Here is a 26,611-nt window from a genome sequence, read left to right as displayed (position 1 = left end):
GCCCACGGTCCCACGCACAGAGCCCAGAGCTGGCCACGCAGACTGGTAGAGAGAGGTCCTAGAGCCGCGCTGTCCCTTGGAAACCAAACGTGCACCACGCACGTAGGTGCGACTTTTTAAATAACCATATTAAAACCAGTGAAAAGAAACAAGGGAGGTTAACATTAATGATACATTTTCTGTAACCCAATAAATCCCAAACGCTAGCGTTTTAACACGTAAGAAAACGTTGATGAGATTTTTGTTTTTGTGCTAAGTCTCTGAAACGTGCTAGGTGTTTCACAGCTACACCCACCTCGACTGGGACTAGCCATATTTTGATGCTCGGTAGCCACCTGTGTTTCCAGGCGGCCACATTCAACGGGACAGCCTTAGATCTTCTTTACATGTGGACGGTTGGGAACGAGTTAAGGGAAGAAGGGGACTGAGCCCTTCCAGAAGGCAAGACTTAGTAGGGAGGAGCGTAAATCTGGACGATCCGACCCTGTCTTGGCCGTGGGGGCAGTGGGCTGAGCCTCTGTCCTTTGAAGGGCTCGGGCGGGGGACGGGGGTGCCCTGCCAGCTGTTGGGGCTCAGGCAACTGAACTGGCTCTCCCGGTCTTCCCCCCCCAGAATCCCTCACGTTCGACATGGAGTTGACCTCGGAGTGCGCCACCTCCCCAATGTGAGGAGCGGCGGGCTGAGGCTGCAGACAGAGATGACGGAGGCACCTCCCTGTGTCCCACCACCCCTTAAACAGCCAACCCCCAGATCGTCTGAAACTCCTCTAACTCTGTGCTTCCAGATTTTGTTTGTTTTGTTGGGTTTTTTGTTTTGTTTTGTTTTGTTTTTTTTAAATCTCCTACTCCTGCTACCTTTGAGCGACCTGGGCACTTTTCACAATAGAGAAATGAATGAATGTGAGTGATACGCTTTGACCTAAATGCAAATAAGAAACGTGTTCTCTGAGACGGCCATCAGGGGATGCGGAAGGGGTGGCAAGAGGGGGAGAAAGGAAACGTTCTTGTCTTTTCTTGCTCCCCTGCCCTCCTTTCTCAGCAGCTTGCGTTGTTAGACAAGTGCCTCCCGGTGCCCGCACAGCCCTCCGCCTGCTCCTGCGAGCGGCCGCCACAGGCTGCCTGTAGCTGTGCTACTGCTGACATTGCACTTTTAACCTTGCTAACATCCAAATAGAAGATAGGACTTTCACAGCCCCGAGGTTTCTTTTTAAATTAAAAAAAAAAAAAAAAAATTTTTTTTCAAGGGCAAAAAAACACTGTATCGGCATAGCCTTTTCTGTATTTAAGAAAACTCAGTCAGTAGCCTTCTTGGTGCTTTAGGCATTCAGCTTTCTTCAGGCTGATAATTCATAGAAATCCGGAAATGGGCTTCAGATCCAGCTCTTTAAAAGACATCTGAAGCTGTGGCTTGGCCTTTGGTTTTGACATAGGAAGGTTGAAGGACAACCGAAACATTCTAGACTTTTTTTAATAAACAAAGTTTTTATTTTCCCCTTCAATGTGTCGGCCTGTTAGTAGGTAAGGCTGCGCAGAGGAGTGCTTACAACCTGTCCCCCGTCTGCCTGGACTTGTGCTCCTGTTCCAGAGCCTGAGTTGTTCCTGTGGGTGCCTTATAAGGGATGGGATGATCCTTCCTCCTTCTCCACCTGACCCCCCTTGTGTATGGCTCCTTCCGGTGTCTGAAGGCCCCCTTGTCCTGTTTGCTTTAGGAATCCTGGAATAAGAAGGTGAGAGTTAGAGATCGAACATGACTCAGACTGTGGGGCCCCAGCCAAGGGTCTAGTTGAGCTCAGGGAATATGGTTTTTATCCTGGTTTCTTGGTGGTTTCCCGAGGCACCTTTAATCACTTCACGTGGTTAACCCAGGGGCAAAGGCTTAGTGATAAACTTGAAGTCTGTCCCTCGTGTGAGGGTGTGCACCTCGGCCTCCCCCCAGTGCTGGTGACCATCTCCTCCCCATTGAGGCCCCGCGGATGAGGGAGAACAGCTCCCATTTACTGTGCATTTCGAAACACTTCATGGTCTCTGATATTTGGTCCACCCCCCCCCCCCCCCCACACACACCCCAATCCAGAGGCCCGACTAGCTTGGGTGGTCCCAGACCACCTTATCTCAGTCGGTCAGAGTTTCTGTGGAGCGCTGTTTTACCCACACTCACCAGTTTCAGAATTAAGGGGATGAGGACCTTCTCTCCAAGACAAACAGGTTGCGCTCGGCCATCCCTGTCGTCCTGCCTAGAAACAGTTGGGAGGTAGTACAGAGCTCTCCCTTCTCCAGCAACACTCTTCAGTTTATAATAAGCTTAACTCAGAAATTGAGAGATTTAGATCAGAGGGACCTGGGGCAAGGATCCAGGCTCCTCTGGAGCAGATATTGTAACGTTCATGGCTTTGAGGTAGCATGTGTATCAGGTTTTAACTCTGATAGTAGCAAGAGTTCTGAGAGGGGCAGAGACTGGCCCCTCCCTAAAAGAACGGAGCCCTCCAGGACCTGCCCACTTTCTCTCCACTGTCTCCCCTTGCCCGTCCCCCGCCCAGCCAAGGGGTTCCCATAGATGGCTCAACCTGCCGGCGCAGTGGTTTGTATGCCACTGGCCCGGTCACTGCGTCAAATTCCAATGTATACTTCATAGTGTAAAAATTTATATTATTGTGGAGTTTTTGTTTTTGTTTTTGTTTTGTATATTGCTGTATCTACTTTAACTTCCAGAAATAAAAGTTATATAGGAACTGTCTGAGGGCGTGGCAGCTCTGCCTCTGGCTGCTGGCGAGTCCCCTTCCCCTGCCTGAGTTCTGGGGGGGGCCTCACACCCAGGCTGAGCCTGCTCCCAGGTTGCCCCTGCTCCCAGGCTGCTACCTTAGCCCACGCCCTGGGGCCCAGCTCTGGGGCATGGTGCCACCCCCATCTCAGGTCAGCCGGCAGCTTCCAGGTAAGGGGTGACGGGAGGAGCCAGGTTTGTACTCTTTCTGCACAAAGGTCTCCGGGGAGGCCTCCCTGCTCCCTCTTCCTTCCCCCCACTCTCTCCTCGGGCCTTCGCAAGCTGCACCAACCTGTCTGGGGTCAGATAAGCTACCAAAGGGGGCTTGGGGTGTAGATACTCCCACCCCACCCAAGGCCTCCCCTCCACAGTTGTTCCATTATCACTCTCTCTTCAGTTCTCTCAGTGGGGATGGACGTAAGCACTTAACGGGCTGCCTCCGGCAGCGTGGCAGCGGGTGGTGATAATTCACAGACATCAACGCGCCCACTCGGCTGTCTCCCCACCCCCTCCCCTTGTGCCGAGTGCCATGGAGACCGCCGCTGCGTGAGATAGCAGCCAGCCGCCTCCCCCTGCAGAGATGGAAGGGGAGATTAGCGGCTGCTTTCCCTGCCTCCTTACCCCCGCCAGCCCCCTCGCTGGGCCCCTACGCCTCCTTCGGGCAGACTGCAAACCCCTCTTCCCTTGCTTTGAGCTCTGAAGAAACCTCACCAGCAGGTCCTGGCTCCCCAGCCCGCTCCCCCAAGGGCCTCAGTGACCTCCCCTGGACCAGCAGCGGCGGCGTGCCAGGGGGCCCAAATGGGGAGACCATCCTCCTGGCCCAACTTCCTTCCCTCCCGGTAGGTTGCTGGTTGGCCGGTTGAAAGACGCTGGTGGCAACGGGATGGTGCCACCTGCTGGTGTCCGGGAAGAGGCCCGGGGAGAAGGGAACACGGTGAGGTTCTCTGCTGCCCCTGGCACTGGCCTGGCCCTGGGCCAAAGACTTCAGGATTGCTTATAGCAGCAGCTGATAAGGCGAGCCCCAAGCACGGTTTTTGCCTCCACCCCAGAATTCCTGCCCCACCTTTCCCCAGGCCTCAAACCCTAGTTTCGTCTCCTGAGAAGCACAGACGGCGTTCCAGGGGTGGTGGGCACCCTTGACACACAGAAAAGGGAGCAGAGTACAGGGTATGGCATCAGCCACACGGGAGGGAAGAAAATAACTCTGGCTCCAGTGACCGCCCCCCACACTACCCAAGGCTGCCCAACTAAGAGCCACACCAGCAAATTTATGAAAAAAATACTTTACTCAAAAACACTGGTGGCCTATGTACAAAGTACACAAGAATCCCTCTTCTCGTCCCCACCTTCCTTCAGAGATGTTTAAACCTGAGACTCAACCTTCCGCCCGCCACCTGCTGCCCCAGAGGGAGGAGCTCGTGAGGTCGGGAGCAAGGCCTTCTCAGACCTCAACGTTCTGCGACTGTGACTGTGACGAGGCCTGTTCCAGGCAGAGGGGGAACGAGATCAGCTTTTACCCCTCACTCCAGGCTCCACAGGCAGGCAGCGTGCGGCTGGTCTGCGGCTGTCTCTTGCGGCAGGTTTTTTTTCCAGGAGGGGAGGGGATCCACCCTGCAAAGTCCCTGGGCCCCTGTTTGCCTGCCATGGCCTAGACCAGTCCCTGCCCCTCTCCCACCTCTCCTGCAACCAAGGTTGCAGACAGTCGGGGAAAGAAGGTTGGGGCCGGGTGCACGGGGCGGGGGTGGGGGGGTGGATAGCGGTTGAAAAGAGATAGCAGGACCGGGCAACAGCACCACAGATGGGACGCCCAAGTCTCCTGGCTGGACGCCAGGAGGCTAAGAAGCTACATACTCAGAGCAGCTCTGAAAGACCCAGACTCAAATGACCCATCTGCGCTGTGTGAGGGCCGTGGTCTAGATAAGCTCTCCATTCACAAAAAGTCTCGAGTCCATATTCATTATGTGAAGTATAAAATATTACACAAAATTGAACCCCAGCCTCCCGAGCGAAAGAACCAATAGACCAACACGTGCATGAGAACAGATGCACGTACATAAAAGCGTATGCGCGCGTTTGGGAGGCAAAGCTTCTAACTCAGGAGCAAAACTTAAGCTTAGAGACAGTAACCTGTCTCCGTGCCCCTTCTTGACTAATTTCATTCAAACAGCTGCTAGGCAGTAAAGGCCCCGGCGGCGGAATAGGTTTGCCTGCATCGAGCAGAGGAAGCTGAGCCCCCTTCCACAACAGAGATGGGCCCGGCGGGCTGTTGGGATGCCTTCATCTGAAGAGAAAGGTGGTGGTGCCGCCGCAACCACGTACCCAGAGGGCAAAGGCAAGGCAGGCCCACCTCGTGCGCCCGTGCACACACACACCTGCACATGTGCTGCCAGCAGAGGCATCAGTATGCACAGCAATGCTAACATCACAGTTCATATGAACCCCTCACACTGAGCGTTGTTCCCAAAGAGAAGTGGGGGATTCAAGCATTCACGAGAGCGAGCCTCGGGCAGAGGTGAAAAGACCAGCAGGCGGGGAGAGGCGGGGGTCCAGACCGTCCATCGGGCGGCGTAAGAGTTCCTCCACATGCCTGGCTACATCCATGGTCTCATCCAGGTCAAATTCTCCATCCTGGTCAAGGACGGGGTCAGGGCTGGGAGAGAGAGAGAGCGGGAGGTCGGAGGGAGCTGGCATGCGTCACAGGCCCTGGCCCGCTCCCCGCTCAGACCACAGCCTCATGGGAATAGGACCGGCTCTGGCTGGACACCACCACCATTTCCAAGTTGAAAACGTCAGTCACTGGCTCACCGGGAGACACTCAAGCGCTAGTCTCAACTTTCGCTGGCTCATTGAGTGGGCTCAGAGAGTTCATCTCCCCTGTCCCTGTCCCTCTCCTCCTCTGCACAACGAGGCGGTTGGGTCAGGGAGTTCTGCCCACCACAACGCCATTCCATTCAGTCATAGGCTGTCTACAGTGGCCTTTTAACCACGTTGCCCCAATCCTTAGCCACCTGTAAGATGGGTATTTAGTCCACTTTACAGAGGGGAAAACTGAGGCTCGACCAGGGTAGGAAACTTGCTCAGGGCCCCCTGGCTGGCAAACGGAGTCAGGATTGGAACTGCAGTCTTTGTGACCCTCGAGCCTACGGTCATCATCCCACTGTAGCTTGTATGTCCCAGGTACCTAGACATCCAGCTGGGGCCACCCACAGCCCAGAAGAGAATTAATTCTCTACCTTGGGAACTCCAGAGAGAAGCAATTAATACCCTGTTAACACTCAACTCCTAAGAACAACCATCCCGTCTGTAGCCGTCCTTACAACAGCCTCACCTGAGCTAAATGCTTTACCTCAAGCCTGACCCCAATCCCATGTGAAAGGTATTCTTGCCCCCATTTTAAAGATGAGGAAACAGAGCATCTGGGAGGTTCAATAGTTTTCCCAAGGTCACACAGCTAGTCAGCACCAGGAGTGAGGACCTTGCTATATACAGCTTATTCTCTATGCTTTTTACCAGCTGATCTCCCTCCCTGTACCGGGGCATATGCTGGTGCCTGGCCTGGGTGGTCTCAGACCTACAGGAGCTCTGGGTCCCTTTGTCCACCAGCCCCCCGGGGCCCAGCCTGAGCCCCAGAGAACACAGCCCCAGCCCCAGCTCCTCCCTGCGGAGCCCCAGAGAACACAACCTACTTCTGTGGGTACAAGTTATAATGAGCCTGGGGGCACACGGCTGGGGAGGGGGCCTGGTCCATGTAGGTGGCGCTGGCCCCGGCAGAGTCTGCAGACGCATTCACAAACCTGCAGGAGGAACAGGAGAAGCCTCAGTGACCTCAGGGCAGCGGCTGACTTGGGGAGGGCTCAGGGGGCATGTTTACATCTCTTTGGGGTGTGGAAGCACAAAGCGCCCCCTGGGTCTGGGGGTCCGGCTGCGGGAGTGGGGTCCTGGGTCCTGGTCCCATTGAGACTAAGCTCAGTTCCCTCTCCAGGGCTGAGCCAGGTTTCAGGGGGCCAGGGGGTGCTGGGCCCCACCGGGCCTGTGAGCGGGAGGGGCAGCAGTGAACAGTGAGGGGAACCCAGGGGGAAGAGAGAGGAGGCAGCAGGAGACCAGGGCTGGACCCTGGACACTTACTCAGGGACCACTTGCTTGATCTGTGGCTTCACGTATCCGTCCACCGCTTTAGCTGCCGGGGTGGGGGGAGTGGCGGGGGGGGGGGGTGGGTGGGTGATGAGAACCAAAGTGTCTGGGCGCTCCCAGGAAGGGGAACCTACCCCATGAAGTCGGTCTCCCACCCGCACCACTGCCGGGGCTCAGCGGGGATGAGATTTCCCACAGACTCCCATAAACACCTGCTGGTGGACCCAGCCTGACGGCCACCCAGAACTCTGGCTTCAATCTCATCCCTTCTCCTGCTCCCTTTTCTGGTCCTTTGCTTTCTCTCTCCCCGCCCCACCCCTGTCGAGGAAACTGGATCAACACAAAGCAGCAAACCCAGCAGTGGACTGGGGACAGGTTGAAGGAGAAAAACCTGTCCATTTTGCTTCCTACTCTCCCCTTACAGGTAGGTTTGAGGGTGGGGAGCCGTGAGAGCAGCTGATTAAGATGGGAGTTGTGCACTATCTGTGGTATGATTACCCCCCCTTCCTTTGCCAGTGGGGCAGCCTCCTCCTTCAGGGGTGCAGACGTGAGAATCCACCCAGCTGGGGAGAAAGCCGGGTCAGAAGCTTTGTTTGCCCTCTTCAGTTGTGAGCCCCGATACCCTCTCCACGTGCTCGGCACCAAACCATGGACCCAGCCCCCCTGGGGGAAATGGCCCCTGGCTTCTTCTGAGGAGTCACGGCTGCCTAAGCCCCCGAGAGCTCTGTCCACGGGCTGAGGAAGGGCTCGGGAGTATCAGGGCAGGACGCACCGAGCACAGGGGTGTAATACTTGGAGAAGACCTCATCCTTGGGTCGGTCGGGAAATACATAGATGAGATAGCTCAGGTCCCCCAGCCGGTCAGCCAGGGACCGGATGGAGAAGTCCCGCGTGGTGAACGGCTTCAGGTTCCAAAGGTTGCGGTCAGCTGTGAAAAGGACAAGCTCGTTCCCACCACTCACCGCCCTCAAGAGGAGGGTCAGGGCGATGGGGTTTGAGATCTGACTTGCAGAGACATTTGGGCCTTTACTAGCCTGCTCTGCGACCCTCCCCCTTGTCTTGTGCTCCTGGGCATAAGGCGAGTAAGTGACCGCAAGAACATTCTACCCGGCAAACCAAGCAAGTCGATACCAGCAAGACTAGGGCAGGGCAGAGAAGGGAGAACTCAGAACTGCTGAAGACGTCCCCTGGCAACTCCAGAGGCTACGGGGCCAGTGATCTTAGGTTCTCCGCAATGGAAAACAGTAGAAAGGGAATGTATTTCTGAGCAACACTCTTCTACTTTGAGGTCTGTTTTGATCTTTCCCCTGGGGAACCCTCCAAGGATGCAGGCCTGGTGGAGAATGGGAAGCAAGGAAATGGTCGTCAGGGCTCCTGGGCTAGAGTGTGGGCAAAGTAGGGCACTCACGAGAGTCAAACTTCCAGGCAATGGTGATGCCCCCGATTTCAGAGTCGCTAAAGCGCAATAAAAAGGTTCCATCGGGTTTGTTGATGAGCAGGTCATGGGCCTGTTGCTTATTCACAAAACCTAGGATGGCCCTAGAAATACGGAGCATACAGTGTCACTCCCGGGCCAGCAGCCCGTGTCCCCTGAGCCCATGCCCTCCCAACCCCCAGGCCCCTCCGCTTCTCACCCGTCATTCCAATGAGGCTTGTGATGCTTCTTCAGCACCTCCATGACCCCATCGAACCACTGCCAGAAGGTGTAGTTCCAGCCCGGCAAGTTCTCCTGAGAGCCCCCAGGATACCCCAAGTCAGGGTATGTGGCCCCGCTGTCACAGGTGGCCCAGGAAACAGTGCCCTCTTGTCCTCACAAATACCCTCTCCCAGTTCCTCATCCTACCTGCCCAGCACTCCAGCGGTCCATAAATGGACATGGCCCCCAACCTGTAGCTTAGGGACGAGAGGGGAAACTGCCTCTTGCCTTTCAGACACAGGGGTGCGGGTAGGAGTTGCCTAGAATTGTCCAAGCTGGGCAAGACCTCCGAAGTCATTTCTGCCCAAAGGTTTAGATGGGGAAACTGAGGCACAGAGAAGGGAAGGGCCTGGCCACTTAGTTAACATATCTAGGACAGGGACTCAAGGATCCTGACTCCCAGCCCCCCAGCTCCTTCCATTATTCTGCTTTGGCTCTCAGAGCTGAGTGCGTTTTTCTTGCTGCCCCCTGCCTCCATTCCTTGGGGTACTAGCCCTCGTCTCTCCCGGTTGTAGGAGAGGGCAGTTGGGGGTGAAGGATGGGGTGCTGGCCAAAGCCAGTAACCTGTCTGTGAGGTGGGGAAAGACTGGTCCCAGTCTGGCGGCGCGTCCCTCACCCTGTTGAACTGGGACCAGGACACGGACATGCCATTATAGTCTTCAAGGTGGCTGCTGCTGCTGTTGAACAGTTTCTGTGCCAGGAACACGAGGTTCTCCTTGGTCAGGCCCCGGTTGCTCTGCACTTCGGCCTTGAATTTCATGTTGAGCGCCTCACACAGCTGCGGCCACAGCACTTTGTCGGGCACGGCAAATGGCACCCTGCCCTGCGAGGGAGAGAAGAAAAGGCAGACTGAAGGCGTAGGAAATACTTACACACACACTCAGATACACAGATACCACGAGATGCAAGAAGGGACTGAGACAGACTCAGCAAAGGCGACACAAACACAAGCAAAAGAAAGGCAGAGGGGCTAGACACGCAGTGATAGAGACCCAGACCAGGCGTCCGGGACAGAGATCAGGGACCCAAAACACAAGCCAAAGGAAGATCAGAGACCAGAGCCCAAAGGCTGAGTAAGCTCACAGACCCAGGAGATCCCAGTCCCGAGTCCCGGGAGCCCAGATGGAGCCGAGGACATGCCACGGGCAGCGCACTCACACCAGCTGCCCGTCACCTCAACTCACTCAGCTCTGGTGTGGCCCTGGGGTTGGCAGGGGACCACCCAGCAGGGCCCCAAGTGGTTGGGGCTGACGCAGGGAGACTCCTAGGGCCTGGAGGGGGCAGAAGTGGCGGTCCCACGAGTACTCACCGGCTCAGCGAAGGCGTTGTCCCACAGCACAGTGGCGGTAGCGTTGTGGTCCTGGCTGCCATGAACGATGACAACCACGGGAAGGGACAGAGTCTATGGCAAAGGAGTGAACGTAGAAGGCACACGACCACCACCTTGCCCTCACGTAGGCAAGACTCCCAGCCCTCGCTCCTCACCCACAATCCCACCCACAGGCCCTCCCAACAAAACCAAAGCAAAAACAAACAAACAAAAAAAACCAGAACACATTTCTTCTTGGTCCATGGCCTAAGTTCTGTGGCTGGTGCCAGCTTATATAACCTAGCGAGCAGGCTTTCTGACAGCCTCACGGCTAAATGGTCCGTGACCGTGTGAGGATTCAGAGCTCTCTGGCTTTCCCCAAACCCGCCAGGTGGCCTCAGGTGGGTCTTCATCTTTCTGGGTGACCCTCGGGGGTTGGCAGAAGCGGGGCCTCACCTTTACTTGGAACACAAGCTCATTGCTGCCGACACTGAACTGAGACTCAAACAGGACTGTGAACTTCTCCTCCGTCACAGACTCTGCGCCCCTCCGGTCAGCACGCTTAATTCTCTTTAGTGACTGCAGAGTGGGAGGTCAGAGGGGGACGAGGAGGAAGCGGCTGGTTATGAGCACTCAGCCCTGGGCAGACCCTCCCTCCAGGGCTCAGGCCCTGTCCTCACCATGTTCCTGAAGTGCGCGCTCAGGGTGCCGGTGGCTTGGTGGTATTCCATCACACAGCAGTTGTTCAGGATCTCTCCACTGTAGTCGCTGTGAAGGACAGGGGAGCCCCATCGCCACATGGGCCCCAGGCCAGGAGCATGGCTCTGTGCGCTCCCTCAGCCAGATGTTCATGCCAGAAAGCCCTGCCAGCAGCCCCTGCCCCATCCCCTGAGAGTGTTCCTCGCCGTGACTCGGGCTTACTTTCTCATTAACCTGAGGGTACAGCAAAGTCTTCAAAGTCTACCCAAAGTCTGGGCCTCTGTCATTAGGTTAAAAATTCCCTCAGCGTTGGAACTGACGTGGGGGTCTTCAGGGCCCTCTGGCAGCTTCTAGTGCACTTAAAATAAAAACCATGGGACACCTGGGTGACTCAGTCGGGTAAGCATCCAACTCTTGGTTTCGGCTCAGGTCATGATCTCACAGTTCGTGAGATCGGGCCCAGAATCGGGCTCTGTGCTGACAGTGCAGAGCCTGCATGGGATTCTCTCTCTCTCTCTCTCTCTCTCTCTCTCTGCCCCTCCCCAACTCGTGCACTCTCTCTTTTTCAAAATAAACATTAAAAAACAAAAAAACAGAGGCGTCTCAGTGGCTCAATTGGCTAAGCATCAGATGGGCTCAGGTCACGATCTCAGGGTTGGTGAGTTCAAGCCCCTCATCAGGTAAGCTTGAGCCCCGCTTCGGGTGAGCCCTGCTTCTCTCTCTCTCTCTCTGCCCCTTGCTCGCTTGTGCCCTCTCTCTCTAAAAAACAAACAAAAAAACAAAAAACAACAACAACAACCATGACCATAGCCCACAAGTATCCCATGGTCATGGTCAAACCCTGCCCAGCTCCCTGGCCTCAGTGGGTTCCTCTCCCCTCACTCAGGACCGAGCCATGCTGCCTGTCTGTTTGCTGAACATGCACACTTGCTGCTACCTCAAGACTTGTGCACCTGCTCTTCCCGTTGCCCAGAAACTCCTGACCTTCTGGTTTAGGTCTCAACTCAAACATCTCCTCAGAAAGGCCTTCCTTGACCACCCGGGTGGTGATGGCACATCTATCCAGACACTATGATATCACTCTGTTTTCATTATCTTTCGAGAATCTATCACGTTTTGACACCACCATATTTCGAAAAGCATATAACTATCTCCCTCCCCAGCCAAACTGTAAGCTCTAAGAGAGTGAGAACCTCTTCGCTTTCTTTATCATCCCATTCCCAGAACCCACAATAGACATTCAACGCATGGGACCAGGTCTCCCACTTGACTCATTCACTCCCTCATTCATTCATTCGTCCGTTCATTCATTCCCTGAATCCTTTGTGGGGGGCCGGCCCTCATCCCTGGACCCCAGGTTCTCCAGCCGCGCCAACCTGCTCTATGCTCTCCTTCCAGACAAGGCCCATGTTCTCTGTGTCTGAAGGTATTCCCTCTCCTCTCTCCACACGCTCTCACTAGCCACCCTCACTGGTCCTGCGTCCAGAGACTATCATTCTGCCCCACAACTACCAATCTCACTTCCACAGAGCCCTACATCTCTCCTGTCCAACGCACTACATTTCTCATGACTGATGCCTGCTCTGCTGGCTTGGGTGACCACAGAGCCAAACTCTGCACGGATTGCAGCTACGTCCCAGTGATCAGCCCAAGGACTTGAACACCCCAACAGTTTAACCCACGTTGACCTACTATGTGTCAAGCAGAACAAAGTATACAACAGGACAGATGGGATGAACTGGAGAGACACTGGTCCATGGCTGCAGTGAGGGAGGCTGTCCCCAATGTCCAGGACCCTAGCTGTAGAGTAGATCTGAGATCCCAGTCCAGAGCCTGGGGAGGGGAAGGCAGGGAAGGGGTCACACGTACTTGCGGGTGTTCTCATTCTTGAGCAGTGACTTGGCCTGCTGCTCACTGATGATGGTGGCCTTCACCTGGGGGGGGTTCATGTGCACGTTCAGCTTCCCGCCCACCAGCAGGCGCACCGTCGCTGCAAACTTGGTCTGGGTCTTCAGGACCTGAGGGGGCTGCTTCTCGATGATGAATGTGCTGCGGGGACACAAGTGACCACACCAGACATGATGCCGGCTCAGGGCACAGGGTCTGGCTCCCCTGTGGAGGGAGGCTGCCGGGGCTCAGCAGGCAAATGAAGGCACATGGCACCGCCCCTGTTCCCAGGGAGGCCACTGAGAGTCAGAGGAGATGGCTGGAGGGGAGGCAGTGAAACGACTCAGCAGCTGGCATGGGCTGCGGGGGACAAGGGCAGTCCACATGGTGTCCACAACAGAAACTGGGCAAGGTCAACACCAAGCAGCTAAAGCAACTGAGGACAGAGCGGGGACGGGGACCCGAGGCAAACAGAGACAAGGACTCAAGCAAGAGCCCACCCACCCTCACCCCCACCATCAGCAAAGCACCGCCTGCCTCCCCCATGCCAACCGCACGGGGGCTGGGTGTGGCCCGAGGCAGGAATTACCTGGTCACCAGGGCTGAGATGATGTCTGTGATGGTGGCATTGACCTCAGCTAGCATCTCCTCCACTGGGCCAGGGATGGGCAGCTGCTGGCAGAGGTGCTCAGCTCTGCGGATCTGCTGCCGGTTCTGCCAGATGATCTCGGCCAACTTCTCGCACCTGCACGGGAGCCCCGGGCCAACGGGAGGACAATGGCATCACGCCATCCCCCAGGCTCGAGGCTGGGAGGCTCCGGTCTGAGGAGAACGCCCCAAGACCCAGCTCCACCCTCACCCAGGAACGCTTTGCGCCTAAGCCGCCACTCCCGACCACGGAGCGGAGCGGAGCAGAGCGCCCGCCTTCCAGAAACACAGAGAAATACAGAGGCAGCAAGCCTGACCTGGGTCCAATCGGCCCGAGCTCACTCTGCACACCCAGCCCTGCCCCACTCCCCAGCACGGTGACTCCCTTCCTGGGCAGGGGGCACAGACGGGGGCCCCAAAGTCCGCATCAGGAACCAGAACCCCTAGTGAACTAAGTCTTGCCGCAGGACAGAGGGAGCCGGCTGCTCATGGAAACGCAGGAGGCACAACGAGCAGCTGGTTGCACCACTCCCAGCCCCTGCCGCCCCCTCCTGCCCCCCGCCACCCCCCCACACACCATTACCAGGACTGCAGCACATCCAGGCTGCCCTCGGGGGGCCCTCCGTTCCCCGCCAGCTGCTGCCGCCGCTTCCACTGGATCAGTTCATCATCCAGAATGATGGTCTGCTGCTTCCGCAGCAGCTGCAAGGTCTTCTGGTGCTTCTCGGCCAGCTCCTGAAGGCAAGTGGGGAGAACACGCCCAACTGCAGGCCTCGGGAGGCAGGGCTGGGGGCCAGGGACCAGGCCCCAGGCCCAGGCCTTCCCCTCTTCCCAACCTGCTCTGCCTCACACGCCCCCCACGGGAGAGAACGAGAACGATCTGGCCTCCAGCTCTGCTGGGGCCTGCTCTCTTCCTGGCTCTCGCCCTCTCTCGGCTTCCCCGCGCCCCTTGGGATGTGCACCTCAAGGCTTGGGAGGAGAGGACGCGGATCCCACTCACCACACGGTACTGCTGCAGCGTCTGGGCCTCCCGCTGCAGCCAGGCCTCCAGGGACACCTGCTTCTGCTGGAGGGCCGTCTCCCGGCTCAGGCGCTCCTGCGGATTCAGCTGGGCCAGCTGGGCAAACTGAGCTAGAGGAGGGGACAGGACACCCATGACCATCATCTCCCAGCTTCCTGCAGGAAGCCCAGGGGAACGCACACACCTGTTCTGGAGGCCAGACCCTCAAGGGACACATCTGACCGATGGCAAGCTGGGCTTCTGGCAGCCAAGGGTGCCAGAGATGAGCAGGCTCTGGTCTCTGGCCTCTCGCCTTTGATCTCCCCTCCTGGGGGTGTGTAGGTGGAAACCTGAGGGTATAGCTGAGGAGGATCCTGCCCCACGGCCTCCCCTCCCACCTCAGTCTACACAGCTGGCTGCCCAGACCTCCTCACGCCACACGGGGTCCAGCTTGGAGCCTCACTGCCTGGTTTGATGTGTGCCCTCACCGTTTACTAACTGGGTGAACTCGTGCATCACGCTTCCGTGCCTCAGTTTGCCCATGTGCAAAATGGGAGAATCCTGGCCCCTGTCTCGGTGGGTGGCTGAGGATTAAATATGTGGGAACACAGAACACGTTCAAGGAACTGCCCGGCACGCACACGCTGCAGGGATGAGCGTGTCCTTACTGGTTAGGGGGTCCCAGGGCAGGCTTAAAGGGTGACAGAGACCAGTAGCCGCTCAGCCCCACCCCACACATCAGAGCCCCCTCAGGGCAGCCCCTGCCTGCTGGCTTTGTCCCATCTCCAGCTTTGTCCCATCCCCGGGAGCACAGCAGTCTCTCCTAGGGAAGAAGGCATTTCTCTAGGTGCTGGGAGGTGCCTAACGTGTTTGTTTGTCCAGGTTGGGTCACCGTGAGCTCAGCTGACCAACTGGAAGGAGACAGAGAGGAAGAGACGGAGAGAGGGAGAGAGAGAGAGAGAGAAAGGGAGAGGGACAGGGAGAGAGAGACGAGGAGAAAGGGCAAGGAAGGGAGAGGGACAGAAGGGGAGAGGGGTAGAGGGGGAGAAGGGGAGAGAGGAGAGAGGGGGAGAGGGAGAGACAGATGAGGAGAGAGGGCAAGGAAGAGAGAAGGACAGAAGGGTAGAGGGGTAGAGGGGGAGAAAGGGAGAGAGGGAGGGAGAGGGACAGAAAGAGAAGGGGCGAAAGGGAAAAGGCGAGGGAGACGGGGAGACAGAATGTCCAGGGCCCACTGGCAACACGAAAGCAGCAAGATCCTCTCAGGAGAGGGAAGGTTCTAGCACCCAAGGGTGCCAGAGAGGGAGGCAGATTCTCTCCACACTAGCTGCTGGGAAGCTCATCCATGGCAGGAAAGGGGAATCGGTGAGGCCTCAGTACCCTCTTACAAAACATCTATTATGAAATTCTCAAGACCCAAGGAAGGCAGAAAGAATGATGCAAGGAACACCTGTCTTTCAGTAACCCGGCTTAAAGAAATCAAACATTTCTCGGGGTGCCTGGGTGGCTCAGTCGTTTAAACGTTTGACTTTGGCTCAGGTCACGATCTCATGGTTTGTGAGTTCTAGCCCCACATCGGGCTGCCTGCTGTCAGCACAGAGCCCACTTTGGAAACTCTGCCCCCCTCTCTCTGTCCCATTCCCGCTTGCGTGCACATGCATGCTCTCTCTCTCTCACAAATATAAACAAAACATTAAAAAAAAAAAAAAAGAAATCAAACATTTCCACGTTGAAAACTACCTGTACATCCTTCCCTGCTTGCACATCCGTCCCTGCCTCCAAAGGTAACCACTATCCTAAATGCTGGGGTTATTACGCCTTGCCGATCACCTATTTGAATATCCCAGTGTCGGGGTGCCTGGCTGGCTCAGTCCATAGAGCATGCAACTCTTGATCTCAGGGTTGTGAGTTCAAGCTCCATGTTGGGTGTGGGGTCTATCTAATTTTTTAAAAAAAGAATTTTCCAGTGTCCTTACTTGGGCCTGAGTCAAGAGGAGGTGAGCATCACCACGTCTTAGGCAAGTTCCTGGCAGGCCGCTGAGGGCCCTCTCACACTGACCTAGGTCCTGCCTCTTGGACACACAAGCTGGGACTCACAGACTAAAGCAACTCTAGACAGCCAGGAAAAGCCCAGAGCTACAAGACAACTGGAAATACGGTTTGGAGTCCACTCTCGGGGACTGAGAGAGAATACTGTCCAGGCCTGGAACACAGCAGAGCAGTCTGGAGCCACCTCGGAAATCCTGGCCCCACCCCCAGGGAGGTGGTGGTGAGCCCCACACCTGGGCCCAACCTCCCTATGCAGGTGACTCACTTAGGTCTCTCCTGGCACTTGCAGAAGCTTCTGGGAGGGAGGCCAGCAGACATGAGGCAATTTCTGCTCCACTGGAGGGAGCTGAGCCTCCCCTTGCACAAACAGATGATAGCCTGTGTTTCTGATGGGTGAACTTGATACATGAGACTGAACTGACATGCGTGATGGGTACAAACCCAAACCAGAATCAAACCCATATCCATAAATAGGAAACAGAAAACCCAAGAATAGGATTGGAAGTACTATCAACCAAAGGCTTTGGGTAGAACTAATAGCCTGAATTCTCCCGTTCCCTAATCTAGGAGGAGGGCCACCCTCTCTCTTGCGTCAGTCTGAGATGGATTCAGATGGAAGAAAACATGCTAGAATCATCCCACCAACTTTTACTCAACATCTACTTTGATTTAGGCAATCTGTTGAGGAACCCAGAGTATTGAAAAAACTAACAGGGCAGGGAAAGGAGGAGAGCTTAAATAGTATTTAAATAGTTTTTAAATAGTTTTTCTTTGTGTATTTTGAAGCTTTGTTATTAGATGCATAGAAATTTATTATCTTTTTAATACCTTAATAATTATTAAGTGTCCTTCTTCATCTCTGATAATACTTTTTGTCTTGAAGTACACTTTGTGAGGTATTAATATGACTACCCTAGACTTCTTATTCTATTTTGGCACAGAATATCTTTATACATGTTTTTTTTTTATTTAAGGGGCACCTGGGTGGCTCAGTCAGTTAAGTGGCCAACTTCTGCTCAGGTCATGATCTCACAGTCTGTGAGCTCGAACCCCATGTCAGGTTCTGTGCTGACAGCTCAGAGCCTGGAGCCTGCTTCAGATTCTGTCTCCCTCTCTCTCTGTCCCTGCCCTGCTTGTGTTCTGTCTCTCTGTCTCTGTCTCAAAAATAAATAAACATTTAAAACATTTTAATGTAGGAACACCTGGATGGTTCAGTGGGTAGAGTATGTGACTCTTGATCTTGGGGTTGTGAGTTCGAACCCCATGTTGGGTATAGAAAATACTTAAAAATTAAAAAAAAAAAAATCTTAAAATAATTTTTTAATTAAAATTTAAAATGTAGATAGCATATAGTTGAGTCTTGCTTTCATGTGCTTTCTGACAATCTCTGCTTTTAAATGAGGTGTTTAGTCCACTAATATTAAATATAATATATTTTTTAAGTTTACTTATTTTGAGAGAGAGAAAGAGAGAGAGCACAGGTGCGCAGGGGAGGGACAGGAAGAAAAGGAGAGAGAGAATCCCAGGTTCCACACTATCAGCTTGGTGGGGCTTGAACTCAGGAACCTTGAGCAGAAACCAAGAGCCAGATGCTTAAGGATTGAGCCACCCAGACGCCCCTAAAATTGCTACTTTTAAATGAAACAACCTGTGAGACATACATTCTTTTGAAGCCCAAAAGATATGTTCACCAAGCTAGAGTATAAGCTGTGCCATAAAACAAGTCTCGTTAAATTTAAAAGAATTGAGATCATACAGAGTATGTCTCTGACAATCGTGGAATTCAATGATAAAAAGCAAATGAAATCAATGATATGACATCTAGAAAAGGAACCCCAAATATATAGTTCTAAGAGACAATACACTTCTAAATAATGTGGGGTAAAATAATTATTCAGAAAAGAAATTAGAAAATATTTCAAACTGGGCATCTGGCTGGCTCAGTTAGTGGAGCATGTGACTCTTGATCTTGAGATTGTGAGTCTGAGCCCCACGTCGGGTGTAGACATTACTTAAAAATAAAATCTCTTAGAAAAAGAGAGAAAATACTTCAAACTGAGTAACTATGAAGGTACAGCGTATCTAAAATCATGAGATGTAGCTAAAGCATTGCTTAGAGGGAAATTTAAAGCTCTAAATATACCTATCAGAAAAGAAGAAAGGTGTAAAGTCAATGACCTAAGGTTTTATCTTAAGAAGGTACAGAAAGAGGAACAAAAGCAAAGGCCACTTGATACTTTCCTATTCTCGCTAGGTTGGGATGGAACAGCTCTGGGGTCAGTCTGGAATTGGGGGAAGATGGGCCCTGTCTCAAGTCTTCTCAAATTATACCTGAAGTTAATTGGCTCTGAGTTAAATTTTGTTTCCCCACATGCTTATCATGACAGCCGTTGGCAAACTACAGCCCTAGGAGACAGGAGAATTTTCCACTGTAATCTCTTCCCTCCAGCTCCATCTCCTATCAGGGAGGCTCAAGAAAGGGCATTTCTGGAGTTCTGCCTGTCCCCAGCCTGGTTCAACGAGGAGACTCCCAACCTAAGTCCTCCCCTGAATGGGAAACACTTTGTCCATATTCATTCATTCACTGGGGTAGTCACTGAATACCGACAATTAGGGAGAGAATATTATTTAGTAAAGTGCAGGGATTTCATGACATATCTGTAATTGAGATCCAGTTCTGCAACTTATTATTATTTTTTTAGTTTATTTATTTAAGTAGAGTCTACAGCCAACATGGGGCTCGAACTCATAACCCTGAGATTAAGACTCGCGTGCTCTTCCCACTAAGCCAGCCAGGCACCCCCAATTCTGCAACTTATAAGCAATCTGGGCCAAATTACTTGTTCTCTTGGAACCTCAGTTTTATCATCTGCAAAATAGGGATAATACAGCTACCTACTTCCTGGGGCTGTTGTAAAGGTAGGATTGAAAAATGCACGCAAAGGGCTTGGCCCGAAGCCTGGCCCACAGCACAGGTTCAATCACAGGGTCCATTACTTCTCTAAAGCTTTGGGTAAGGTTTCTATGAAGACAGACGCTGACACTGCCCCAACCCTGCAGGAGCTCACAAAGTAGTTGTCACTCTTGTCCTCACGACACACACCACCCAGGCGGCCCTGGCCTCACCCTGGATCCTCAGGCTCTCCTGATACTGGATGATGAAGTACTCTTGAGTCTGCTGCAGCTTCTTCAGCTCATTCTCTGTGTCCTGTGTGACCAGTCGCAGCTCCTCAAATGTCTGGTTGATCTGGAGGTGTTTCTGGGACATGGCGTCCACCAGGATCCCAGCTGGAGAACTACCCTGGGGACATCAGGGGGAGAGTGTGGGCAGCAGTGAGCTGGGCGGTGAGGATGGCAGAAAACCTCAGGCCTTGGGGAGCGCTAATACTTTGGACTGCAAAGTTCAAATCTAGGGTAAGAGGTAAGGGTAATTTGAGTCGGAAGGCTAGTCATTTGCCTGAATTGGTGCGGAGTTGGAAAGAAGGAGGGAAGCAGGTGACCTGGCAGATTACGGCAACTTCATAAAGCACAGAGAAATTTCTAGTGTGGTCCTGGCCTCCACCAGACTCGCCCAAACAGGGTCCACCTAAACTCTCTTTGGAGAGACTAAAACTCAGTATGTCCCAGGAGCAGGAAACCTGGGGTTTTCCTACTAATGATGATGACCCCTCATTCCACATTCACTCAGCGATCCAATGCCATGGACCATGTGAGATGCTGGGGACACAGTGGGGAACAAAGCTGTGTGAATGCACATCATCTGTGTCCTCACTCAAGACATTCTTGTAACTGAGGGGAGTTACAGGGAAGGTACCAATAACACTTTCTTGGATCTGGCCATGTGGGTGACCTAGTCTGATCTATTCCTTCAACATCTGGCTGAGGGGAGACGAAGTTTTCAGGGTCTTTCCAGTAAACTATTCGCAGAATAAAATTCAAACTCCTTCCACAGCCTCCACTGCGCTAGCTGATAGCCTCTGCCTACTCCACTCCCAGTTCCACTGCTGCCCAAGCACACCGGCTACTTTCTGTTCCTAAATACACAAACACGTTCCTGCTTCAGGGCCTTTGCACTTGTTGTTCCATTACTCTGGAACATGTTGGCACCAAAGCTTCCCAAGGGGGGCATTTCAACTGGCACCCTTTCAGAGTGACTTTCCCTGATGGGCCAATTTAAAATAACACCACTCTTATCTGAAAGTGTCTTGATTTTATATGTGTTTCTTTCTTTCGTGTCTGCCCCCATGCACTAAGATGTAAGCTCCCCAGGTGCTAGGACCTTGTCTATTTTGTGTACCACAAAATCCCCAAGGGGTAGGTGGAACCAAAATCAAAGGTTCTCAAGAACAGCCTGATGGTTGGGAGAAGGAATCATTTCCCCCCTGACCATGACAACACCTGTACATAGACAGGTAGTTCTTAATTGGAGCTAAATTCATTCATATGTTTACAGATAGCTCTGTGGTGGCAATAAGTCAATAGGGACACAATAGTTTTCCCAAAAGACTCTGTGACCTGCCTTCTGCCTCTTCTCTGGCTTTACCCACTGGGGTTCCCCAGGTGGCCCCCTTCTCCCCAGGACGACAGGGCGGGGTGGGGGGTGGGGTTCCTGCAATCCTTCAAATGTGTTAAGATGGTTCCTGCCTTCCTGCCCACACATATACTTTGTTACTTTTGCTCCTGTCTCTTTCTTCTTCCCCTTCCCTCCCCCACCCCCATAGCTTAGACGTCCCTGTCCTCCCAGGACATCCCCCTGCCAGGCTGCCCCAGTCAGAGTTAGGTACTTTTTCCATATGTGCCTCCTTAGTACCCAGCTTACCCCTAGAGAATCTATCATTTCTTGAATTCCTTTTAGGTGGGAACTGGGCCTTCATCTGTTTCTCTAGTCCTAGCCACGACCTCCATAAATGTTTACTGGATGAACTGGAAAATTCCTGAAATCGGTGTCCACCACAACAAATAAATAAGCTCCAGGCACTATTCTCTGGTCTTTACCGAGTGATGTCATTTTGTGAAAGTCATCTGGCTTTACTGCAGATAATAAAATGTTTGTCCTGTTGTCCGAGCAGGTGTTCAATGCCTTCATGATTGCAGAGTTTGGGGGGTGAGGCCCTTTCTGCCTCTCTGGGCCTCGCCTCTGAGCTTGCCAGGGTTAGCTCTTCTGACACAGAAAGTCCCATGTCTCCTCCCAGGCACCACCGGAGAACATTTCTAATTTTGACCCCAGCACCATTTTTTTTTTTTTTTAATGTTTATTTGCTTTTTGAGAGAGAGAGAGAGAGACCAGGGGAGGGGCACTGAGAAAGAGGGAGAGAGAAAATCCCAAGCAGGCACTGCACTGTCAGCACGGAGCCCAACACCAGGCTTGATCTCACAAACCTGTGAGATCATGGCCTGCGTTGAAATCAAGAGTTGGACGGTTAACAAACTGAGCCACCCAGGAGCACCACCCCCAGCACCATTTATTAAATCACAAATCTTGGGGCACCTGGGTGGCTCAACGGTTGAACATCTGACTTTGGCTCAGGTCATGATTTCATGGTTCTTGCGTTCAAGCAAGATCGGGTTCTCTGCTGTCAGTGCAGAGCCTGCTTCAGATCCTCTGCCCTCCCCCCCTCTGCCCCTTCCCTGCTCATGCTCTCTCTTTCTCAAAAATAAACATTAAAAAAAATGATAAATCTTTTCCCTTGTGGTTTGTGATGCCATCTATAACGTGGGTTGAATTTCCAGGTGTGTGTGTGTGTGTGTGTGTGTGTTTGTGTGTGTGTGTGTGTGTGTAGAGCTTCCTCTTCTGTTTCACTGGTCTGTCTATCCCTGGCCCACACAGTATCTCATTTAATCCTGACACTAACTCTACAAGGTAGATACTATTACTATCCCCATTTATAATTGAAAAAACAGAGGCTCAAGTCACACTGCTAGTAAGTGGCCAACCCGGGGCATGAAGCCAGGGACTGTACCTTCATGCACTGCTGCTTCTCACACTTGTCCATGTCCCTTATTTCCCTGGTGCTGTCTTGCCAGCGTTTATAAAACATAGTCGTGTTGGGGCACCTGGGTGGCTCAGTTGGTTAAGTGTCTGACTTTGGCTCAGGTCGTGATCTCATTGGCCATGAGTTTGGGTCCCGTGTCGGGCTCTGTGCTGACAGCTCAAAGCCTGGAGCCTGCTTTGCATTCTGGGTCTCCCTCTATCTCTGCCCCTCCCCTGTTCTCTCTCTTTCTCTCAAAAATAAACATTAAAAAAAAAAACCCACACAGTTGTGTCTAGAGAAAAAGGCGTGTGGAAGGACTTCCCAGCTCTTCTCCCCACACCCATGGGACACTCACATTGTTGGCTTCTCGGACCAGCCTCTGTTCATTGTACAGAATATGCCGGATGCAGCGGACCAGCTCCATGGGGCAGCGGTCATACGTGTTCTGAAAGAACCCAATGGCAGTTACCACTGGCTACCCGCCACTCCCACTATGCCATCACAGTGCCACGTGCTCCCCACCACCTTCCTCTCCTCCAGCCTCTGCCTTGGCTTTCCCTGAGAAACCTCAGGAGCCGTCAACAGACATCTTTATCTCTCCTTGACTCGATTTCCCCTCCCAGATCTTCACATTTGGTTTAGAAACCCACAGTTTACAACGCACTTCCAATCTGCCATCTCCTTTGACTATATAGACAGTATGACACACACAGAAACTATTATCCGCATTTTGCAGATGAGAAAACTGATGCTCAGAGAGGTTAAGTACTTGCCCAGAGGCAAACGGGTTTGCAGATGACTCAAGACTTGCGGCACCCAATGCCAAGGTCAACGTACTTTCTACCATACGCCTGGCCCTGGGTTCCTATTTTGCTTTCCTCTTCCAGCTTTCTCCTGTTTCCTCCCTCTTCTGGGATGGACTTTTTATTTCCCTGGCACCCTGCTGCTTGCATTTAAGAAGAGCTCTCTAAGAAATACAAGTTAACTTCCAATAAATGCTTGACTGTGATTATTTTATCACCTACACCTTTTTCCTGCTTCCACAGAAACTTTCTCTCTCCTCTATACTCCTCCCCCTTCCTCCCCTAAACCCCCAGTGTAGGAGAAGGTTCCTCTTGCATCTAAATCCTTCATTAAAGCTTCCTTTATCCAGCTCTTGCCTCCAGGGCAACTCTGCTCCTCTCCTACCCAACTACAGACTTCAGCGGTCCTCCCACCTTTAAAAGAGTCCTAGGAGGGGGCGCCTGGGTGGTCAGTCGGTTCAGCTTAAGCGTCCCACTTCAGCTCAGGTCATGATTTCACAGTTCATGGGTTCGAGCCCTGCATCGGGCTCTGTGCTGACAGCTCAGAGCCTGGAGCCTGCTTCAGATTCTGTGTCTCCCTCTCTCTCTGCCCCTCCCCCGCTCACTCATTCCCTCATTTCTAGGAGCTGTCAGTCTTCTTTTCTCCAGCAAAGGAACCTGGACTCAGTCCACCTCCATCCTTTTTGCTCGATCTGTTTAGAATGCCCATCTTCCTCTTCTTGGGGACAAACACACCCTACCCCTTGCTTTGTCGTATGGTAAGGGAATTTGACAGGTCTGATTTAGAAAGAGGAGGTGGGGGAAATTGAAGAGCAGAAAAGTTGCCGATTAGCTCAGGGTCACATGGTGAGTCAGTGACCAGGCCAGGAAAAAACCCAGGGGCTCTGAGGCTGGAAAGAGAAGGCAGACACTGCTTCCCTGCTGATGACCCAGCCTTCACACCCACCTGGAGCTGCGTGGCATAGTGCCCCAGTTTGATCTTCAGTAAGAACCCATCTTCCCCCACTTGGTGCTCCGCCTTCTTCTGCAGCTCCTGCACCAGGCCCTCCAGGAGCTGGGTGGCCTGGGCTCGGTCCTGGGGATTGTCCAGGTCGATGGCATCCCTTGGGGCAGGGCAGAGGAGAGAAGCCTACTGTTGTGCTTCCTTGGGCAGGGAGGTCAGGCACCAAGAGGTACTGGGAAATCCCAGGCTCCAGGCTAAGGGCACTCCAGAACCCACAAGCCTTGTTCCCAGCAACTCCATAAGCATCAGAGTCCAGAATCACCCCCTCTCCCCTCCCAGGGTCCCATTTCCCTGTTCCCCTTTCCCAGGGACACCACCCCTTCTGCACGGAGGGACAGACGGGACTAGAATCACTCGAAACCACAAAGAGGAGAGCTAAAGGTCAAGGGGCCTGGGTGGGTGGTAGGGACCCGCAGAGCATGGCGCAGGGGAGGGGCACCTACCACGGCTGGCTCTCGATCCAATGCGCTAAGTAGTGCCGAACCTCGATGGGGAAGTGCTGCCCGTACAGCACCTGCATCTGGCGCAGCGCATCTCCCTGCAGCTGCTGGGCTTGGATCCAGCCCGCCATGTCCGTTCACCTAGGGCGAGCGGAGGGCTGCAGAGGCGTCTCCACGACAGAGGCAAGGGCTGGGCCTGTCTCTGGCCCTGCCATGCCCACCCGTCCCTGGACCGCGGTCAGGCCAGGCCCCTCCCCTCCCACAGACAAGCTTTCCTGTGCGGGAAGAAAGACGGTGAGGAGGGGAAGGCCGCTCTGCCCTCCAACAAGGAACCCGCGGAGGCTTGGGGAGGGGCTCTCGAAAGTCAGGTGCCCTCCCCCTCTTCCTCTCCCCTCGCCCCACCGGGGCTTCCCCAGAGGGGGACAGCTAGAAAACTGAAAGAGAAACTTGACGCGGAGGCCCACGGGCCCTCTAGGTAGGGCTGCAAGAACCCCCCACCCTGCCTCGAACCCCGAGTCCCCATTTCTGGCGGGAGGGGTGTGTATCATTCCAGACCAAAGTTAGGGCAACGGCACCGACGGCTCCCACTGAACGGCTCGGTCCCCGCGGGCACGTGGCTGGGGTGGTTAAGAAGGGAGAGCTGCGGTGACAGACGCCGCCTTGACCGCCCCCCCAACCCCAAGCCGTGCCTCACGGTCTCCCACTGTCCAGCGCGACAGCGCCCCCTGCCCTCTGCGGGCCGGAACGGCGCCCACCCTCGGCCCCCTCCCTCGGTCCGCGGCCAGCGTCCCGCGTCCGCGCCCGCGCCGGCGCCCGCGCCCAGGCTCCCTCTCGGTCCGGGACAGCGGTTCCCGCGCCCCGGCCGGCCGTCGGGTTCCGGCTCCGGGGTCGCGGGGGGGCCGGGGCGGGAGTCGAGCGTCCCATCTCCGCGTGCGCCGCTCGGGACGCGCTGCCGGGCCACCCACCTGGTGGCGCCGAGCCGTCCGGCGGCGGGGCCGGCTGTCAGCCCCGCGGCTCTCGCTCGCGGCCCGGGCTCCCGGCGGCGGCGGCGGCGGCGGCGGCGGCTGTTACTACAGGAAGGAGCAGAGAGCAGCGATTTCCTCCTCGAAGGTCAGCTGCCTCCGATAGACCATACACAGCGCGCGAGCTCTCGCCAACACCCCTCCCAGCCTCTGTCGCTCCCTCCCTGCCTCCGCCCTCGGTCGCTGGCTCCCCCGCGAGTGCGCAGCGGCGGCCGCGGCCGGGCCCCTGGAGGCGAGGCTGGGCGGCGCCGCGCCTGGGGGCTGCCCCGACGGCGGGGTCCCCCGGGAGTCCCAGGCAGCCCTAGCCGGCGGCCCCGGACCGGCGGGCAGCAGGCTCTGGAGTGGCCGGGGATGGGGGTGGGAGTGCCGGGAAACCCCGGGCTCTGGAAATCCCAAACCAGGGCCTCAGTTTTCTCACCTGTAAAAAGGGAGGAGGGAAGGGGTGGACTAGCTGGAGATGCCTTCTGGCTCTGCCTTTGTCATCTTTTGAGACTCTAGATTAAAAAAGTAAATGTAAATGTGGGTGTGCGTGTGTATGTGTGTTTACGTGGGTTGGGGACACAGCTTTTTGTGACCTCAGCGGCAAAGCCGTAGGGAGGGGAAAGACTGGGGATTCCAGAGAAGGCGGCTCACCACCAGGGCCCTGCCCTCCCCTCCTTCCATTACTCCCACCACCCTGCACTCGCCCCTGCAGTGGAAACAGGAAAGAACCTTGGCAGTCATATGTTTCGAACCCCTCCCCCAAATTTGGCAGATAAGAAATGGAAGTCGGGAGAGGGGAAGGGGCTTGCCCAGGGTCACAGAGTGGGCATATGGCCTAGTTGGCAGACTGTGATCCATAAATGATCCTGCCCCTCTGCTCACCCCACCCAGTCACATCTGAGGTTGGTCCTACCTTCAGAAAGGTTTGGGAAGTCCGGGAGGGCTGTTTTGAATCCTCACAACCTCACAACTGCCTGTAGGCCTTGCCAGAGCAGGGAACAGCCTCCCTGAGCCTTGCATGGGTCACAGCCCCCTCCCTGAGAGCCCCTGCAGAGTTGGGCAAGGCTGGGCTGGAAACCTTCCATCACCTTTGCCCAGCTTTCCTCTCCTCTGGGCCTCCCCTCGGCCTGGCAGCCGGCACTGGCAGCACCAAGGGAGGGCCCAGCTGGGCCAAGACCATGTGTCCTGGAGGGAATCATTCTCATCTATCTCCCTC

The 26,611-nt window shown here is 54.5% G+C and overlaps 2 protein-coding genes across 9 annotated transcripts in view; one reads left to right on the top strand and one right to left on the bottom strand.

The window, feature by feature from the left end:
* STAT3 (signal transducer and activator of transcription 3) overlaps positions 1-2,733 on the top strand; it is a 69,935-nt gene extending 67,202 nt beyond the window's left edge. For all 5 annotated transcript variants that reach the window (XM_078437144.2, XM_078437142.2, XM_078437143.2 and 2 more), the window contains one exon: positions 613-2,733. Coding sequence is in view for 3 of the 5 variants with exons in the window: in XM_078437142.2 (XP_078293268.1) it covers positions 613-668 (56 nt within the window). In the remaining 2 variants the exon portion in view is untranslated. The remainder of the gene's footprint in view (positions 1-612) is intronic.
* Positions 1,462-26,403, bottom strand: LOC132688542 (signal transducer and activator of transcription 5A). 4 transcript variants are annotated; one of them, XM_078437135.2, is made up of 23 exons: positions 26,309-26,402; positions 25,832-25,907; positions 25,357-25,461; positions 24,395-24,532; positions 23,895-24,051; positions 22,501-22,590; positions 19,300-19,474; positions 14,128-14,258; positions 13,711-13,862; positions 13,069-13,224; positions 12,462-12,641; positions 10,574-10,661; positions 10,350-10,472; positions 9,894-9,986; positions 9,201-9,407; positions 8,523-8,617; positions 8,297-8,427; positions 7,661-7,816; positions 6,883-6,934; positions 6,444-6,551; positions 5,310-5,407; positions 2,158-2,233; positions 1,462-1,713 (listed from the first exon to the last, which is right to left on the bottom strand). In XM_078437135.2, the coding sequence occupies exons 4-22, from the start codon at positions 24,520-24,522 to the stop codon at positions 2,169-2,171; spliced, it is 2,385 nt and encodes a 794-aa protein (XP_078293261.1). In that variant the 5' UTR covers positions 24,523-24,532; positions 25,357-25,461; positions 25,832-25,907; positions 26,309-26,402; the 3' UTR covers positions 1,462-1,713; positions 2,158-2,168. The 4 variants fall into 4 exon arrangements, with proteins under 4 accessions (XP_078293261.1, XP_078293263.1, XP_078293264.1 ...); XM_078437137.2 differs by lacking the exons at positions 5,310-5,407; positions 6,444-6,551; positions 6,883-6,934 and having other exon boundaries at positions 26,309-26,403; XM_078437138.2 differs by lacking the exons at positions 1,462-1,713; positions 6,444-6,551; positions 6,883-6,934 and having other exon boundaries at positions 2,142-2,233.
* Positions 26,404-26,611: the final 208 nt, after the last annotated feature.

The sequence above is a fragment of the Panthera onca genome, chromosome E1 (assembly GCF_046562875.1).
Source record: "Panthera onca isolate mPanOnc1 chromosome E1, mPanOnc1 haplotype 2, whole genome shotgun sequence".
Taxonomy (NCBI): Eukaryota; Metazoa; Chordata; class Mammalia; order Carnivora; family Felidae; genus Panthera; species Panthera onca.
This window is presented reverse-complemented; position numbering and strand designations above follow the sequence as displayed.